The following is a 20,440-nucleotide window of genomic DNA, read 5'->3' on the forward strand; positions in this document are numbered from 1 at the left end:
GAGAACTTCCAGAGAGCAGCCAGATTAAAATCGTCCTGGCAGGTTCTGGCAGCCCGCGGGTAGCCAGAACCGTCCAGCCCAGCGGAAGTGCGTCGCGCGGTGGGCGCAGCAACCCTAGAAAAACGAAGACGCTCTGGCCAGCTCTGGCAGCTCGCGGGTAGCCAGAAGTGGAAAATCGAAGAAGCCCAATGCTTACAACTCAGCTGTGAAGCCAGAACAGAACAGCGTGCTACTGGTGCTACGCTCTGAAACGGCGGCGCCGACCGGCGATCCCCGTGAGTGACGTCAAAGCGGTCCCGACCAATCACGGGCAACAGCGGCGTTCGCGCGATGCCCTGAGGCGCTGGTGCGCGTTTTCTTGCAAAAAACAGCCGCTAGCGTTTGTTTCCGCCCTCTCTTAAACGAGATATTCGTGTTCAGTGGACTCAAAACTGTAGAATGCCGCAGGTAACTCATTTTTTTCGAAAAGTGTTTCAGCTTCCCTTTAATGACCGCGCGTTTGCGTTTTGATACGGAGGAAGGAACAACTGAGGAGAGGCTCTACCCCCTTCGCGCGCTAGGAGAAAATTGTGGGGGAAGTGATGTGGTAGCGTCTCTCTTTCTTGCTCTTTTTTTTTCTTTCTTTTGCTGTAGCGGCCATGTTCTCCGGCCACAATGGCGGCTTCCTTATGGTTCTATGCGCGCGCACGTGTTGTTCCCTAGGTTTCGTACCGTGGCACAGGCGTCTTGTGGGAAGGTTTGCGTTAGTCTCCGTGTTTTGTTGCGCTGTGTTATCTGTACCGTGCTCTCCCGGATGTTGCTGTGACCAGGTGGGACAGGAGGAACTAAAGCTCGTGAAATGAACGCGCATGCAACGATGTACGCAATGTACCGCGCCACGGCAATGGCAACGGATGAAGGAATATCCGCGGGAAATTTTGGCCTCTTGGGCGGAATCATGCTAACGTGTCATAGCAAACCGAAACCGATGCGTTTCATAAACTGCGCAATGAACGCCTTGCAGGACAGTGATTCCTGCTTTTGACAGCGCATGGTGCATTTTCGGCACGTAGAACATGCCTTATTCAAGATGCTTCCCGGAAAAGTTACACTTGACACAGTTAAGAGTCTACAGCAAACCACCCAAAACATGCAAAGATCGCACAACAGGATACAAAGATCCGCGCCTACGAGAGCGGTCGCTTCCCACAACAAATGGACGGGGACCGACACCCTAGCACGGTAGCCAGCGCTCTATCAGTTCCATCACTGACATCCGCGCTTATTAGCATACCAACAACTACAAGAAGTCAAGAGTCCGATATGGACGCCCAGGGTCCACCGAACAAACGCACAGCCAGCTTCATTCACAGGACTCCCATTCCAGCTCCAATTGAAACGCGTAGAGCAACACGTTGAACGCGCGGTCAAGGCGGCTATGGACGCCATCCTCCCTGCGATTTTTGAACGCTTCTAACAGTTAGAGAACCGCATGATGGCACTAGAACAAAACCACAACAGGCTAGCCGCACAGGTCGCCCAAATAGCACAATACATCCCAAAATTAGCGCCCGTCCAGCCGGAACAGACTCTCCCTCACCCCGCGGTCGTCCTTAAAGGGAAGCTGAAACACTTTTCGAAAAAAATGAGTTCTCTGCGGCATTCTACAGTTTTGGGTCCCCTGAACACGAATATCTGGTTCAAAAAGGGCGGAAAGAAACGCAAGCGGCTCTTTTTTCAAGAAAACGCGCAACAGCGCCTCAGGGCATCGCGCGAACGCCACTGCTGCCCGTGATTGGTCGGGGCCGCTGTGACGTCAATCGCGGCAGTCGCCGGTCGGCGCCGCCGCACGCCGCCGTTTCAGAGCGTAGCACGCTGTTCTGTTCTGGCTTCATAGCTGAGTTGTAAGCATTATGGAACGTTCTCGCTGTCTCGGACAGCTTGTATTTTCGCCGTACATGTTCGAACCGACAGCCGATACGGAAAACGATGGCGGCAACGGCGGCAACGACGATGTTGAGTGTGCCAACAGCGAGAGCGATGTGTACACCTTCTCGCGCGTTGGAAATCTTAGCTGGTACGTATTTTTTTTCATGTAGCTGCACGTTCCAATGACGGGAGAAAAAATGCGCTAAAGTGTCACTGGGAACTTGCTGCTGGAAGAATACCGAAGCACTAACTTCTCATTAGATTGTAAACACGGGTGCAATTCCGCGATGTCAAGCACCTTGCCGCTGCTTGTCTAAAGTCCCGTGGTTTTTTTAGTGTTGATACACGATCGCGAGCATAAGTGCCGCGTTTCAAACCGCGAGCATGCAGTGCTGCGAGGTACAGTCACGGAAGTTGCTAATCATACACATCCAGAGATGGCCAGAGGTATTATATGTTCTATATTCATACTATGGTTCGACGACTTTGCGATTGTGCTCGATCAAGAATCGGTATGCGTGCTCCATGCTAGCGTTGACATAAAGATATTAGGCAGTATTAGCACCGCCGTGTGGTAAACACGATAACTGCAACCGTACGTCGAATGTCACTAGGCAAGCCTATACTCCATTTCATACCTCAGGTGCAACACTGTGGAAGCTACGCACGAAGTCCGGTCACCAAAATTTATTACTGCGCGCGTTGCCGTCTACGCTTCGCAGCGTGCCAGCGGCGTTTGCTCGCGCGAGCATGCACGTGAACCTGCCGCGACGGGCAGCTTCAAGAAAGAACATTTTACGAAAATCGCAAAAGAAAACAAACGTGAGTGGCGGCGGCGGCGGCAGATCTCTCGTAGCGTCGTTCAGTAAAGCGCAGGACGGAAAGAGGCATGCCAGTACATGCCAGCACGCCGGTCCGGCAGCTCGGTCGCCGCGAATGACGTCACTCTCGCCGGTTCTCTCCTCTGGCAACCACCTCACCCGGCGCTCCGGGAAGTGATGGGGGCGTGTCCGCGGGGGTGATTTAGAAAGCGATTTCCGCCCCTCATATTAACAAAACGAAGAAAAAAATTCGGAACCGTAAATTATTAGGTCTGTTCTTCCCAATCCCAGCAATTCATGGAAATTGAAAACCGTTTCAGCACCCGTCAGCGCAGCGGCGGTCCTCCGCCCTTCCCGCCTGGACCTGGCCGTCCACAAACTCCCCAACAATCAAAATGGCTGTAACAACCAATAACACCTATCACGTTTGGCAGTGGAACTGCCGCGGATTCAAACAGAAGAAGGCCAACCTTCACCAGCATGTTAATAACACGGCACAGCAAGAATCCTACAAACCTGATATCATAGCGCTACAAGAAGTCAACATGGAAGTCGGCTTCTCCATTTACTGGGCTTTCCACTGCCGTAACAACTCCAAGAAAGTCACTACGCTCGTTCACCGAGAACAGGTGACGGCGATCCAAGACATCGAAACTTCTCCCCCCCCCCCCCCATCGGGCATCCCCCACGTTTTCCTGGAAATCATCCCGACGCGCGCGTCAGATCCCACTCTCTTCGTCCTCAGCGTATACGTCGCTCCGTATGAAGACCCGAAGCTCGATGCGCTTTTTCACTCGGCCCTCAAAGTCAGCTGCGACTGCCCCCTGCTCATCGTTGGGGACTTTAACACCGGTCATACTCTGTGGGAATACCTGGGCGACAGCCGCAAGAGTAGACATCTAGCAGAAGCCGCGCAAGAGTTGGGCCTCACGCTAATCGACGATACCACCGTCCGCACCAGGATCGGTAGCCGAGGTCAGGTAGACACCAACCTGAACCTGACGTTCGTCGCCCACTCGCAAGGCTACGCCTAGACAAACACAGGCGAAACTCTGGGAAACGACCACTGCATCATTCACACGGAAATCTGTTCACGCGGCAAGCGTCGCCGGAAGCATCGCTCTCGGTTACAAGCTGGGACAAATTCCGCGAATTCAGAAGAACGCGAGCCAGTGAGGGATCCGTCGCCAACATCTCATCCTGGACGAGCCAACTCCTAGGCGACGTGGAAGAGCATACGGAACATCTTGACCCGGAGGACGCCCCGGAAACCTCCAACGTCGACAGCAGGCTGCTCCACATGTGACAGGCAAGATCGAGCATGCTCCGGCGTTGGCAGCAGCAGGGGAATGATAACCAAGCCCTCAAGGAAAGAATCACTCGATTCGACGCAGCGATCTCCGATCACGCGACCGAGGTCACCCGGCAGCAATGGTACCAAATATGTGATCGCATGAGGGGACGCCTCAGCGCAGACCTCCTACGCCACCTCCTGGACCCGGACACCACCAGGGCCGAAGGCAGAAGAAACATGGCCAAGTTAATCCACAGGCATGCTCAGGACCCGGGGGCGTTCCTGACCGAGACAGGTACGTCGGCCCGCAACTCAAGACACCGCTACCTGCGGCCGGCCGACCGCGCACGTAGACGCAGACTTTACGTTCGCTGAGGTGTCGGCCGCCGCCTTCAAGCTGCGGACGAACTCGGCGCCGGGTCCGGACCGCGTGATCAACAAGATCCTGCGCAACCTGGATGAGGCCGCAATGGAGCAGCTCACTGAGCTCATGAGCGAATGTTGGAAGACGGGCGCCATCCCGGAAGAGTGGAAGACGTCCACGGTTGTCTTTATACCCAGACCAGGCAAACCACTCAATGCGGACAACCTCAGGCCGATTTCACTCACATAATGCGCCGGCAAACTGATGGAGCACGTGGTCCTGAGCCGTCTCAATGAACACGTAGAGGACGGGGACGAGTTCCCCCACTCCATGTTTGGTTTCAGGCCACACCTGTCCACCCAAGATGTACTCCTTCAGTTAAAAAGGCAGGTGATGCAACCCGAAAGTCCGGCCGACGCTGGCCGATTCCGTTGCCTACTGGGCCTCGACCTGAAGACGGCCTTCGACAATGTCGCCCATGCAGCGGCGCTCGAGGGCCTGACCCAACTGGGGGTCGGAAACCGAGCATACCAATACGTCCGAAACTTTCTCACCGACCGGAAGTGCCGGATCAAAGTCGGCGAAAATGAAACTGACATTATAGATCTGGGGAGGCAAGGCATGCCGCAGGGATCAGTCGTCTTCCCTTTTCTCTTTAACGCGGCGATGCGCGGGCTCCCGGACCTGCTGTGCTCTATCCCCGTGCTTCACCACAGCCTCTACGCTGACGACGTGACGTTATGGGCAGCGGCGGATTATCCACAAGCTCTTCAAGAGATAATGCAATGCGGCATCGACGTCGTACAAGCTTATCCGGAGTCAAGGGCCCTGAGGTGCTCACCGGAAAAATCCGTATACATCCTGATCAAGCACGGCAGAAGTAGCTGTCCCAGGAAATACCTCGGGGGAGGCGCTTCCTTGAACTTAAGGTCGGAGGACTTACCATCCTGGAGCGCCCCAGTATCAAGACATTGGGGCTAGACTTTCAGAACGCGCTGCGCTGCGGGCTCACGTTAAAGAAACTCCAGAGGGCGACCAACTACACACTACAGCTCATTCGTTGGATGGCTAATCGGCACCACGACATGGGCGAGGGCGAGCGGCTTCGACTTGCGCAGGCATACATAACCATCAGAACAACGTACTCGACACCATATGTCAAACTCGCAGCCACGGACTTAGCTAAATTAAACACAATGATCAGAAGAACCACAAAGGCAGCCCTAGGCCTTCCAGACCACGCGGCCACCGCAAGGCTAGAGGCCTTAGGCATGCACAACACTATCGCGGAGCTCTTAGGCGCTCACCACACAGCCCAAGTCCGTCGTCTCTCGCTAACACCGGCTGGCCGCACAGTCCTCCGGAAGCTCAGTATCGAGGCCAGCCCCAAGGTTACAGAGTACATGACGATTTCGCGAAAGGTCATGATCAGGGGGCATATTTATGCATCGCTTCTACCCTGCAACATGAACCCCGAGTTCCATCAGGGCCGTCAGAAGGCCCGTAGTGAAGCCATTTGGCGAGGCTACGGCTCGCAAGATGGAGTGGTCTACGCAGACGCAGCGAGACACCCCCGCGGCGACCTCATTACCGCGGTGGTAGCGGATCACAACGGAAGATTGACAGAACACACAACAATCATGGCTGGCCGAGTGGTGGAAGCGGAGGAAACCGCGATTGCCACGGCCATGCATGCGGAAGCGAATACCGTCATCAGCGATAGCAAGCAGGCCATCGGCAATTTCGTCCGCGGTATAATTTCCAAACAAGCGTACCATATCCTCACGCGACGCCCCCTAAGCGGCTTGAAAACCCTCGTGTGAACTCCCGCTGATCGGGCTATGCCCGGCAACGCGTCGGCCCACAGTTTGGCTCGAGATCTCGCGCGCCGAGCCTCGTCCGCGGATGCGGAGGGCGTGAACGAGGAGGAGAGACACGAGGAACTCTGCGAGACTTACCACGAAGTAGCCCATAGGCATGGCTTCAGGCGTCGCGCGCTCCTACCACCTACCAAGCAACTCGATAAAACGCAAGTGGTCACCTTTGGGCGACTCCAGACAAACGCATACTCACAGCCAAAGTACATTAACAAGATCACAGGGGGTGTTGTGCCATTACCACAAGCCCGGATTCCGAATCTGCAAGATGGAGAATTTTCCTGCGAGCGCCCTTTGGACAAACCCGGGGCTGCGCCGAAAGGCACAGCGCCCTAATTCTCCCTTGACAAGTCAAGATGCTGAGCCGTCAGGCAGTGGTGTCCTCCGGAGAAGCATCGGCGGGCAACATGTTCAAACGTGTCGCCAAGTGCCAGACAGCCCGGCGCCGTACCTCCCCTTCCCTGGAGGTCACCGCGCCCGCCAACTTTGAACGGGGTGGCCAGCGTGGTCGCTGGTTGGACCTCTTGGACGACCGTCGAGTGCTCACTTTGTATTGGGCCGTTTGAGTGACAATGGTTTCTGGGGGCTTATAAGCCGCGGCGCGCCGCCTGGAAAACCGGATCCGCCGACCCACCGGGAGCAGAGTGCCGCTCTCGACTGGAGAGAGATGTGTCACGCGTTTTCGCCGGACGTCGCCGTGCGAGAACAGTCGCGTTTGCTGTGAGCTCTCGGCCCCAGTGCCGATCCCTTCATGTCCTGTATAATGACCTGTATATAGTGTATAAAGTCCCTTTTGTTATTCTCACCGACGCCTGACTCGGAGTCTTCGCTACCAACGCTCTGTCACGAAACGGGTGACGAGCGCTACGGGACCACCTCAAAGTCGTAACAGGGGCAAGGAGAGCGGCCTGTGTAGGCTTTGTTCACAAACAGGGACACTCACACACATAATTTGGGAATGCACCTCGCTCCCGTTTTTTCATCCACCCTTTAGCAGCGAGACTGACTGGACAGCCTGGCTCAGTTCCGGGGACGTCGACCGATAGCTTGAACTGGTGAACTGGGCGAAGAAGGCCCAGCAGGCCCAGGGCCTTACTTGAGCCCGATCCCTCAGCCACCTCCCCTTTCCCCTTCCCCCTTTCAATAATGTTTACCACCACCACCACCAAGAATGCATAATCCTGGTTTTAGAACTTCGTGTTCACCAACGACTTGATTTTGTGCATATTAAATCTGTTGCTTGTTTCTCACAGTACTTGCGACAGCACGAACTCTTGTAAGCGGAGCGCTTTCGAGGGTAATACACACCTGCACAGGTGTACCACGATACACTTGCTGATAGAGAATTACGCAGAATAAGTTCATCTTGCTGTCCTCGGCACCGTGCGCCGGCCAGTCGATGCTTCATCCGGGAAGATGGGAAAGAAGCGGCGGCTTTCACTTAAGGAACGAATCCTCCCTACCGCAGGCGTATCTTATCTCTGATCGCGAGAAGCGCAGGGAAGTGAAGGTTAGCGGATTCGCTGCAAGGAGTGAGCAAGGCTCCACAGAACGTGCGCCTGCGAACACGGCTCTCCCACGGTCGCACGTAGGCCGGGTCTACGCGCGTACTGTTCTGCGCCGTGCGCCGGCTATCGCAAAACTTTGGTTCCACGAAGCTTCATTTACCGTGGGAAGAAGGCACTTCAGGCCGCAGTCAGTGAATCTAAACGCGGAGTCGGAAAAAACATTCTGCCTCCTCGCCGGCGCGCTGTCGTAGTGATGCGCGGTTTGCCGAGATTTGTTCAATAAAGCTCGACGATTCCTCAAGCCACAGCGAGAATACGTGTTTGTGCTCATAAACACCAAATGGATCGTAAATGGGTCCGTGTGTCGTACTGTCTCCAGTGCATTCTTGCAGTGCAGTGAGAATGCGTACATTTTTATCGTATCTACAGACGTCTAGCTCGCAAGTCCGTCTGAGAGCCCCAGGAAGACCAAGCAGAGAAAAGCAAGTAGAAGGCAGCGATAAACGCGACGTTATTTAAAAACACGCAAGTAGTGGGCAACGGCCGGTACCTGCGGTTGATGAGGACAGTTCAGTTGGCTGGGCTGATAAAGCATGTTTATTTTCATAAAAGCCGGTAAAAGCAGCCGATTCAACCTCACAGCCCAATTTTCATTGTGAACTTCTTTCAACGTGACTTTGGCAACAGTAATGCGATGAGACATCGCGATTACATCCTATTTGCTGCGTCCGAGCAGCCCGGTTGCGCTCAGCGCGGCGTAGTTTCGCGAGAAATGTAAACCAGAGAGGAGAACTGGCCCGACATGATGGCGGAGCAACGGCAACTTCTGGCTTCACTTAGCTTCACAAAGAGTGACGTCAAGGCCCCTTCCTCCATGCGTTTTGAGCAGAAAACCGTAGCGCTGGCTGTGGGGCGCCGTTTTACTCACCGGCGGCAGCAAAGGGCGGTGATGGCGTGTCCAACGTCACCACTGCCTGCGCGGGGACGGGCGAGTTGCATTGTGTTACAGCTATGAGGCTCTGTCAGACGCAATTTTCTCGTAAACTGTCTTGGCACGAAACAAGCGCTGCGAGGATTGTGGAATGGAATATTAACAGCCCACGCCCACTTAGTATTTACATTTAGTGTCCCTTTATCAGCTTGCACCAAGCACTTTGCTCGTGGGTGAAATTACACAAGGTAAAAATTTTCGCTCAAGTGACGACTCAGTAAATCATCAAGTGCCAAAGGAGTCACAATTCTGACGAATGAAACTAGGCAATTCACTGTGCGGTAAATTTCTGTCACTTGCACGAACGTATCTTTTTTTAGTTACCCGACTCTCAGAAACACATCACTGTCGAGGTGAAATTCTAGCTTTCAACGTGAAAAATGCAGTGAGGCTATGAAAAACGTGAAACGATATGAACGTTGCGGGTGCTGTACGTACGACTGAAATTCTCCTGTTCACCATCCGACAATATACGGGGACAAAACCATGTCAAATCAAAAACACCAAAAGGAAAGACATCTTTAAACTGTACTTGAATATTGCCCAGGACAGCGCCCTTGTTCACGAAACTTCTCGTTGGCGATTGCCGCTGCCAAGGCTACGGTGACTCACTCACAGTATGCATACGAAGTCTCGTAAATGCGGGCTTATGTTAGTTGCCCGTAAATAATAATTAGTTTCTTGTTCGAAAGAGTTGATGGAGGAGCGCCCACAAATGAGGAGCGCGTGCCTAACATCATCGTGCTTCTAAAGCTGCGCCTATGTTGCACGCGGCCGGTACTGTGAAGCGCTTCGTTTGATTTTGCTCACTTTATTCGCATGCATGACGTCTACAATCGGTTCACACGCCCGGCCGGGGCACGGCGTGTTACGGGGCTTTCCGCACGTAAGCAAGCTTCGCCCTCCCGGCAAAGCGTTCATTTTTTCGTCTCCCTGCCTTCCCTGTCCTTGCTCAAGCACTTGTGAAAGGTTCAACTTTTGTCGTTAGGCAACCACGGAACTCGTGTTGGTGAGACTAGTTGATCTCGTCTACTCGTCAATGTGCGTATAGAAGATCGCTATTTATCGAACGAAACCGCTTTGCTTTCCCTATAATGACGTCATAAATACTCGTTTCAGAGTCTCGGTGCCTTCTGCAAATAGACGAAGAAGTGAAATACGAGCCTCACATCCAGTTGGCCGACGCCAGTCGAGCGAGCAGCAGCAGCAGCACCGCGGCGGCGGCCGCCGAGAGGTGTCCCATCGCAGCCGAGCCGTCGATAGCGCGTCGTCGCGGCGGCGGCGGCCGTTTCGTGTCGGCGGGCGGGCGAACGGGGCGGCGCCGCCTTCGAAACGAGCCTGCCCATTGGTCGTTTCTCTTCGACCCACATTGCGCGGGCTAACGGCCGTTGAAAGGCAGCGTCGCGTGCGCGGGAATGTCACCATCAGGAGAGGAGCCGCAATCGTCGTCACGCCCATTTCCTACAGTGGTCCTTACCGCGAGGATCTAAAAGGAGCCATACGCATTCTATGACATATCAGTCAAGACAACTTGCCAACTCGCGTTTGTTTGTACCATTCCTGGTTTATGCTGGAAATCTGAGGCGGTAGTTGCTTCGCCTGAATGCAAAGAGAAACGTTTACTCAGTTCGTATTAATAAGGTCTTCTTTCAAAACTCCATTTTCGTTAATGTCGCGTTGATTACGATAAGGGAAAATGAAGACAAAAGGTAATTTTCTTTAATTTCGCGCGTAAAGCTAGTCGCCATTACGTACCGTCAGTATGACGTCACGAATTTCAAAATATTTTCTGGTGCCGTGGAAGTTGCGGCCGGGTGTGCGCGCCGCATTACATTCTGTTTGTTGGGGAGCGCGCCAATGGGACGACCGGAACAAAACCTGCGAGCGCTCGCAATCTCGGAGGTCATGGCTCAGGTAACTTCGACCTCGTGGGTGACCGATTGTGGCGCTGTGAAGGTGGTTCTTCACTTCGGTGTCGATCCCTTTATCCTACGTCACTCCGTCGAGTGACGCCGAAGAAAGCGGACCTGCGCTCTCGGCGCAGTTGAAGCAGTGCGCCAAGGCGATGTGTCTGCCTTGCTTTTATCGGCATTTAGTGCCTAGAGGTCTTAGGTTAAACGAATAGTCTAAATTTAATATTGCGAAAGCAATTATATAGACACTCCAGGCCCATTTCTGCCATCGCCGTGAGGGTCCGTGTAAAGATCAAGGGCGATAAAATCGTCGCGCGCGCCGGACGCTGCATGTGCGAATGAAAGCGTGCGAGGGAGAGCCGGCGATCACGGCTCAATCTCGCAGACGCTACGGAGGAAAGCGGGGAGGAAGAGCGCCGTCTTCTGTCACGCACTACACTCTGGGGGAAGGGCAGGAAGGGGGGGGGGGTTCTACTCTGGCGACGCGGGCGGCGTATTGCGAGGCCTGGCACTTGCGGAGACGCTTGACGTTTGCACGCATGCGCGAGTAAGAGCTGGCGCAAGAGAGGAAATGTGGGGACTATTTGAAGTGGCGCGCTCTCGCGAGTGACGTCACGGCCAGGACGCCGCTCGCTCCGACTCGCTCGGCTGCCGAGCGCGCTCGTTTTCTTGGTGCGTGCTTGGGGTATTGGTGGCTTGAGCCGCACTTACAGAAAGTTATTTCGGATTATTTCTGTTGCCATGCGTGGACCGCAGTTTCTTCTTTGAAACCGCGTGAGTAATGAAAATTTGCGACTTGGATATCGCAAGCCATGTAGCGCTGAAAGGGTCTACAGGTCTTGCAATGCATATATGCACCGTCTGTTCATAAATTTTGCTTAAATATAACAGCTACAAGTTCAACACGCGATGTTAATTATGATGCTCCTCTAAAGACTTAACATTCCCTTACTACTTAAGTATGAGAGACATAGCATTTTACATAAAAAAAGTCCCTTGATTTTTGGTGTCAACATTATAAATCCATGTTAGAAGGACGCTGCCCAGTGAAGCTTTCATCATAATTCTTATCACTCTGGTGAGTTGTTTTAATCAAATGTGGCCTGAATTATTAAGGTCTGAATGGAAGAGATATGCGCGCATTTTGTGTGAAAAGGTTTGGTACTACTTTCACCGTTCTCTGAAATAGGCACCCAGAAACGCATTGGCTGTTAACACGATGGCGCATCGTGTATAGTATACACATACTTCACGAATACCATAACAGCAATCACATGAAAGAAAATTTCGTCTTTAAGATCGAGAAGCAATCAAATGCAAGCGATGAAATGTGTTATAGTGACCCTAAGTAGCTTTTATCGACGATATGGCACACCCCTCCCGCAACGGAAGTAACCGACTGTCGTTGTGGCGAGGCGCGCATTGTTCGCGAAACCCAGCAGTTCACTACAACTTCGAATTGAAACCATGAAGCTCTTTGCAGCTCCAATTACAATGCCTATAGCATACTCGAGGCACTACAGCGCAGCTTAGGCTGCGTGGAAATGGAAAATGCAAACACATTCTGCCTCAACATGTCTCGATCCTGCGTTGTTTAATTACACAGACAGAAAACTGTTTGCTTCATCAGTGCATAAAAGAAAACCTCGCGTACCCACCTCTTAAGAAGACACCACAAGTCTCACATGAACACTTGGCCTCCACTGGGGAACAATGATATCTTAAATATGTGCAACACTACTAATGAATGGGCCTTCGGCTTCTCGCTGGCTGCAGCGAACCGGTCCAAAAGGCATATTTCACTCAAATATTTGACCGGAGCAGCCTGTGTCAGTTCTCCAAACAGATTCATCATGTCTGTTTCTCAAGCAAGAAGCACCAGTAAATTGCTCAAGTGAGTTGAACGTGTAGCACGGAAAGGGAATAAACATTGGTACATTCCTTTCTGTGTGCTGCAAACAGATGTAAACCTTCATCAGCTTTGCTTCAAGTTACCGCCACTCAAGTTTAACCGGTGAAGAACGGCCTAATTTTGAGAACCAGTTAAAAACGCGAGTGGTGCTGGCCGAATCTAAGCTGCAGTGGTAGTTAAGTCCTTGGGTTACTGCCGAGGGTTTCTGTGAAGAAATAGAAAAATTCGATATTATACCGTGAACTATTCGTCGTGAGCAAACATGTTTTAGCGGGTTAAAATCAAGATAAATGTTGTAGAAGTCATATATAGTCAGCGTTTAATTGTGACGCGCATACTGCACCATGGTAGGTATGGAATCTTAACTAGATTCTTATGTGCTGTGCTTTTGCGTCTATGCTTTTATTATTCGCATGAGCTACCACTTGAAAGTGTAGAACCGCGCATGAAAAACCCGTAATGGGCTGGTCTGAGCTCCCTCGGGTGGCACCATAGCGTTGCCTTCGAGAAATATATTGTCGTCTAGGAAATAAGCTCCTTGATTACATTTTCGCGAACGAAGACATCGTAAAATATATATTTGAGAGGCCAGTCACAAGTATACAAGCTTTGGAAACGAGAGCGAACAAACGGAAACACTGCAGAAGGCGTTCGGACACCGCCCGAACTGCAGCAGACGACAGGCGCGAGTCCATGCCCTGACGTCACGCGAGCGGCGCTCGCAGCGCCCCTATAGGTCGTTCTCGGGGCTAATAGGCACCACGGAGGAGTTTCTTAGAGCGTGTTGTACACTGTAAACGGAAGTAACTCCCAGGTGGGAGTATAATGCTTGTCCTCTAGCGACCCCCTGTTTGGGAGTTTATTATGCTCCGTATGATCGGAGTAGAATCTGTACTCCGTGCTAGCGGAATTTTTGCGTGGAACCATGGGAGTCTTTTTCTGTCTTCTTTTTTAATTTTTAATGGACGAAGTTTTTTCGAGGTGCAACGGGAGTATAAAGGAAGGCACCGCGTTAGTTGGCGTGAAGATATTTATATGCAGAGGCTACACTCTAAAACAAAATTTACACCCTTTGGGTCGTATCTTGCCACACAACGATACTCGTCATCTGCCTTGCCGGCGTTTCCTTTCTTTAACGCTGCGAGCCCGGTACTTCCCAGTCACGAACGGCATGCGCGTTATCAGTGTGACGCAGCATTCTCGACAGGAAAGTAGCGAGCGCCGAGTTTTCAAGAAAGGAAACACATGCAAGGCAGATGACGATTATCGTTCTGGGACAAATCAACACCCCAAAGGGAGTAACCTTTTAAGAGTGCAATAAACGTCACCTGTCTTGTCTGCATTTCCTTAAACGCTGCGAGCCCGGTACTTTCCACTAACGAACGGCATGCGCGTTATCAGCATGACATAGCATTCCCGATCGGAAAGTAGCGGGCGCGGCGTTTTCAACAAAGGAAACGCAAGCAATGCAGATGGCGATTACTGTTGTGTGGCAGATATACACCCCTAAGGGTGTAACTTTGCCTAAGAGTGTATATATAGCCACGATATGTGTGCCTCGAAACCGCCTAGGGAGCAGCTGTGCTGTTCTCAGAATTACCACTTACATGCTCGTTCATGCGAGATCTGCCTCTCTGAAATTAACAGAATACCTTAATCAACACAAAACTGCTAATTCAGAAGAGTGAGAGAAAAAGTTAATGGAGTAACTTTTCAAAATTAGCATGGCATTCTGTGAGGGCTGAAGGGACTTCGCACACTGCCGGCGTTCGCGGCCAAAAAGTAGTGCGTTAGTTATAGTATAAGCAAGAAAAATGTAAGTGCGTGTACTTCATAGCAGAATTGAATTTTTACGATATAGTGCTAGCGTAGCAAGAAATTCTAGGTGTGAGCTTGACCCGCAGCAGCCGACGTAACACCGAAAAAGTGAGCAGTCATACATCTTCTAGACCGCACTACTTGCTCGACGTCCAAGCAATCTCTCTCGGTTGTGAAAAGGAGCTACATTGCTGATCTGTCGAGTGAATCCTCAAACTTTGAGCCAGCAGGCATGCTTCTAAATCAGTGTCTGGGATAGAGCATAATGTTAATGCAATATCGGAAGCAACGACGTGAGCAAAACCTAAATTCGCGATAACAATTCGATTCACATCACTCAGTGAGAAGCTTTATTTACAGCACGCACACTTATGTCCTACCGTTTTTCTTGGGCGAGGATATCCGTGTGTGTGTGTGAAAACATTTATTGGAATGAGGTCCGGAGGCTCGACTTCTTAAGTCAAGGCGGGCCGCTCCCACGTTGGCACTGTCAGGCCAAGCCTTTCAGCGACATCATGGGCCCTCTGGACGGCCCTTAGTTGGTCCTGAAACAATGGGCTTTGAATCCTTTTCTTCCACTGTGTCCATTCTTCAACGAGGTTGGGGAGAGTCGCGTGGCACCCCGCCAGCATATGTCTGATTCCAATGATGCCATTACAATCGTTGCAGTCCATCCTAATCTCCCTCTCTGGATATATTTTATTAATGGTGTACCGTGTGGGATATGTATACCTGTTTGCAATAAGCGCAGTGAGACTGCCTGAGCCCTGTTCAGAGAGAGAGAGAGAAATTTATTTACAGAAAGGCAGAGAGGTCGGCCTGAGCTATAACTTGCTCTGGCCTGCTACTCTACTCTGGGGAAAAGGGACGGGGAGGGAAAGGGCTGATGAGCCCTGTTCAGTTTTGAACGTGGCAATGGGAATTGCCTGCGTCCTAAATAGTAGTGTTTGGTAATGTCATTGTATGTTATTAAATGATCTCTAGATTCCCTGGCTTGATGGTGAACGGCTCGGTTGTGACTGTCACGGTTGGCAAGTCCTCGTGCCAAGTCATGAGCAACCTCATTGAGGTTTATCCGAGTCTCGTCCACTTTTCCCATATGCGCAGGAAACCATCGAATTTCAGTTCTCATAATCCCAATGTTTGCAAAAAGTTTCGCTGCAACACCAGCTACGTAGCCTTTATCAAAACACTTTATAGGGGATTTCGAATCACTGTAAATGCAGGCCCACTTATTACTCCTGATGGCTAGAGCAATTTGCACTTGTTCCGCCACCATGGGGTCCTTGGTAAGAATAGTGTTAGCATCTTGCACCTTCCCTCGATAATTTGAGACAATTGCCGTATATGCTTCTTTACCTTTCACCCTGGCTGCATCAACTACAGCTGCCAATTGGTTCTGCTGTTTTATTTCCTGCAAGAGTGCTTTAGCTCTTGGCTTTCTCCTTTCGACATTATATTCTGGATGCATGCTTCTGGGGAGAGGGTTGGTTCTGATCTTGTTCCTAACGTCAGTCCTAAGTTCTACTTCAGCCTCTATTGGGCTCCTTGATGTATTCAGTTCTGCACCTATTGCCTGTAATATGTTCCTGCCAGCTCGTGATTTTGTCAATCTTTCGTGTTGTGCTAGCTGTTGAGCCTCCGCGATTTCTTCCTTTGTGTTGTGCACCCCTAGACTCATGAGTTTGTCAGTTGCAGCGTTACTGGGTATCCCTATGGCTACTTTAACGAACTTCCTGAGCATCACATTAAGTTTGTTAAGTTCCGCCTGCTTCCATTTGAATAATCCAGCCACATAAGTGAAGTGACAGAGAGCAAAGGCGTGTATTAGCCTCAAAGCGCTGTCCTCTCCTAAGCCTCTGTGTCTATTGGTAATTCTCCTTAGTAACCTAATGACTTCATCTGTTTTATTCGCGATATGTTGTATTGTTCTATAGTTACCATTGTTTCCGTCTATGTAATACCAGAGAACCTTGATTGTTTCAACTAGCCTGACTGCGGATCCTTCATGAGTGTATAAGCACACTCTTGGCTCATCTTCCGGAATGTAACCTCTTGGTTTGCGACCTTTCCTGCGATGTTTAATGACCAAGAGTTCTGATTTGGCCGCCGAGCATTTCAACCCCATGTCTTTCAGTGTGTTCTCTACAACATATAAGCTTTCCTGTAATCTGGTCTTTGTCTATCCTACACTACCCTTGGCACTCCATATGGTTATGTCGTCGGCATATACCACATAATGTATACCCTCAATTTTCTCCGATTTCTTGCAACCTTGGACATTGCTAAATTAAATAGCATTGGTGAGAGCACAGCCCCTTGTGGAGTGCCCCTATTTCCCAAATTCTTAGCTTCTGATTTAAGCTCACCCAGCATGAGTTGTGCAGTTCGATTTCTAAGAAAGTCCTTAATCATGTTAAAGAGTCTCTTACCTAACCCCATCTCCGAGAGGACGCCAAGTATTGCCTTATGCTTTATACGATCAAAAGCTTTTTCCACATCCAATCCCAAAAGAGCTTTTGTATGCGCTGGGCTGGCCTGTATAAGTTGGTGTTTGATCAGCAGCATAGCATCCTGAGTTGACAGCCCGGGACGAAAGCCGATCAAGTTGTACGGGAGGATGTCGTTCTGCTCAACGTATTTAGTGAGTCGATTTAGGATGACATGTTCCATAGCTTTGCCTAGACAGGACGTTAAGGAAATAGGACGGAGGTTGTCCAGAGTGAGTTGTTTTCCTGACTTTGGTATGAGGATGGTATTGGCCACCCTCCATTCCTCTGAGTATACCCCTTTTCTCCAACACTCATTGAAATGTTCAGTTAGATAAGAAATTGATTGATCATCCAGATTTCTTAATATCTTGTTAGTTATTCCGTCAGGTCCAGCCGCCGATCTACTATTAAGACTGTGAAGAGCCGCCCTCACTTCACTCTCAGTGAAGTCCCGGTCAAGTTCTTCACATATGCCTCCCGTATATTCGGGGCTCTCGTCTTCTTCGTTTGGTTGTTTAAGTGGGAGATATTTGGCTGCGAGACTATCCATGATATCCTTCTGTGTTTTATCTTGGCTTTCCTGATGAACCAACTTAGATATAGCTGTTCTCTTGCTTGTCCTTGTTTCATTCTCGTTGAGCAAGTGTTTTAGGAGGTTCCAGCTACCTCCATGTTTGAGTCTACCATCAGCCAAATTACAGATCTCATCCCACTGTTGCTTCACGAGGGTTTTCGAGTGATCATCAATTTCTCTGTTTAATTGCGCTATTTTTTTCCTTAGCCTTCTGTTAAGTCTCTGCGTTTTCCATCTCTGTAATATAGACTGTTTGGCCTCAATCAGATGCGCCAGCCTGCTGTCCATAGCCTCAATATTTTTCTCTGTCCTGATTTCTTTAGTGGCCTTTTTGACGTGCTCTCTGAGCTGGATGACCCACGTCTGAAGGGGATCCTGCTCGGCATCTAGAGGCCCCACTTTCCTTCTGTTCACCCTGATTTTTCTGAACTGATCCCAATCAGTGAATTTGAAGATTCTAGTTTCCTGTCTCGGTATGCGTATGGTTATGTGTATGATATAATGATCGCTCTCGTGATCCATGTTTGAATTTTCCCAATTGGTTCCTCTTGAGTTGTTTACAAAAGTAAGATCTGGCGTGGAGTCCCTGCTTATGGACGTGCCACAATGGGTGGGATACGCCGGATCAGTAATCAAGCATAACCCAAGATCCATGGCAAGACTCCATAGCTCCTCTCCCTTCTTTGTGTTCCAAGTGTATCCCCATGTGTGATAGGGAGCATTAAAGTCCCCTCCAATAATGAGCGGGGAGTTTTTGGCAACCGAAAGCACCTTGTTGAAGAGTGCTCTAAACCTCTGTCTCATGTCGTTAGGACTGCTGTAAATATTCAAACAGAAAATGCTTTGCGTCTTACCTCTGTTCCTTTTAAGTATTATCTCAACTAGAATAAATTCAAACCTGGAATGTCTAAGATGAATATCATGCTCAATGTATGGCAACTTTTTGTCAATGAGGGTCGCCAACCCCCTCCCCGTTTTTCCGTCTCTACATATAACTTCGTACCCAGTAAGCATAATTTCTTTCGCTAAGGTTTCCTGCAGCATAATTACTTTTGGCCTGGCCTCAGATGACCTGATCACCTGTCGCAGTGCTGCTTTTTTGTGTTGGAACCCGCGACAATTCCATTGCCACACGTTAAATCCATGATTACTGTCCATTGTTATTAGGTGAGGCTGTCTTTCTATTACCCACTACTTTCCTCTTTGTGATGGCCCCCGAAAGTCCAGGAATGGACCTTATACTATCCGCCTCCGATGGCAGATACTCATCGTCGTCATCCCCTCGCGTCTCAATTTTCCTAAGTCTTTTCTCCGCCGTTAGTCTCCATTTCCACAATTTGTCCACTTTAAAGTTGGTCGTTTCCACTGTGTCTCTTATCGCTTTAATTGCATCTTTTATTTCACTGAGGGCTGAGAAGACTGACTCATCCTCGAAACTCACCGCCCTCTTTTCAGGGGCAGGAGAGCTGGATTCTCCTGGATCGCTGCTTTTGCTTACAGGTCTATCTATCTCTACTCTAGCAGGGCTCGACTGCTCTTTTTTACGAAGCTCTGCTACCTGCCTTGTCAATTCTTCATTAGCTTTTCTTAAAGAAGTTACTTCTTTAATTAATTGCTCTATTCTGGCATCATTGTCATCACCCACAGCAGCCGAGGCGCCCCCAGCAACTCTCGCCATACCTTTTACTTTGTCAGCCCAAGTGGTTCCTGGCGTCTTCTTCTCGCCAGGTATTGAGTCCCTTTGCACGAAGCGCACCTGTGCTTCCCTTGACTTGGAGCGCCTTCTCTCCCTGGATAGTGAACGATGCCTGGATCTGGTGCGACTCCTGGAGCGAGAGTGATCCCTGTCCTCGGGGCGATGGTTGGGCGCCAGCTGTTGCGCTTCCGACTGCGCTCTTGTTGACGACCGAGTCCTGTTGCGCTCTCTTCGACGAAGTCGTACGACGTAAGGGATTTGAAATCTTTGCTTACAAAACTTGTCGCCGGTAGGGTGATCGCCTTCACAAAATTTACACTTAGGTACACACACATGTTCATCTCCTGGGTTGCGAGTTCCACATCCCCTGCACTGAACAAAGTCAGGTGTTGGACACACATCGGAGTGGTGCCCGACCCTTTCGCAGGTGAAGCAGACGTCGAATCGCTTCATGTAGAGGTAGCACCTCACTAGTGTGGATCCGTACCTGACAAAATTGGGCACTTTGAGTCCATCGAAAAGTACGATGACCGATCCCGACGTCTTGTTGCGCTTCGCAGCCAGCGCAAGCGGGTTCAAATCATGCACGATGTTTCTTGTTATTATAACAGTTGCTTGCACTGCGGCCTTTCTCAGTGGCAACACAGCACCGCAACGAACTTGAGGTACGCCATTCATGTGTGAATATATAGCACGGACGTCGTCGCTCGAACAGTGGCTGCTGTTGCCATTGCTACGCGGTCCTAGCACGTACTCACAAGGACATAAAAGTCGTATTTCACGTACTGAAGAAAAAAGAGAAGCCTACCAGTGCGGATGTGCAATTTTCGGCTCCCGCTTCTGTACGTTTTCGAATTGATTTTTGTGATTCCTAGCAACGAAATGTGCACTATTCGACGCAGTTTCTTCTAAAGAACACGCCGATGTCCGATTTTTGCCGGCCAGTGAACTCTTTTTCAATTTTCGAGACTATTTAGTTCGGGCCACGCCGCGGCTCAGCTAGCCCTACCCGACTGGGCCTAACGGCGAGCAGCGAGCTGGCCTCGCCCGTACGTGGGCAGGCAGTCGTGGAGGGAGAGGACATCTTCCGAGAAGAAGCGAATCGTCCAGGCTGGACGACGGCCGAAACAAGAAGGCCAAACCGGGACCGACCGTTCCGAATCGAGGCAACGAGGAACGAGCAGAGACGAAGGGCGGCCGCCACACGGCCGGCCCGCAGAGCGCGGTCAAGCGCCTCGTCGCCGCATCGAGGCTCGCCCGGCTACCGAGGGA

At 50.7% G+C, this 20,440-nt stretch overlaps 1 protein-coding gene across 1 annotated transcript in view; it reads right to left on the reverse strand.

Annotated features, from left to right (window-relative positions):
* LOC142585988 (protein Wnt-16-like) overlaps positions 1-9,998 on the reverse strand; it is a 277,621-nt gene extending 267,623 nt beyond the window's left edge. Inside the window, exon 1 of the mRNA XM_075697163.1 lies at positions 9,933-9,998. Within this exon, the coding sequence (XP_075553278.1) occupies positions 9,933-9,934 (2 nt within the window). The 5' untranslated portion in view covers positions 9,935-9,998. The remainder of the gene's footprint in view (positions 1-9,932) is intronic.
* Positions 9,999-20,440: the final 10,442 nt, after the last annotated feature.

The sequence above is a fragment of the Dermacentor variabilis genome, chromosome 6 (genome assembly GCF_050947875.1).
Source record: "Dermacentor variabilis isolate Ectoservices chromosome 6, ASM5094787v1, whole genome shotgun sequence".
NCBI classification, from domain to species: domain Eukaryota; kingdom Metazoa; phylum Arthropoda; class Arachnida; order Ixodida; family Ixodidae; genus Dermacentor; species Dermacentor variabilis.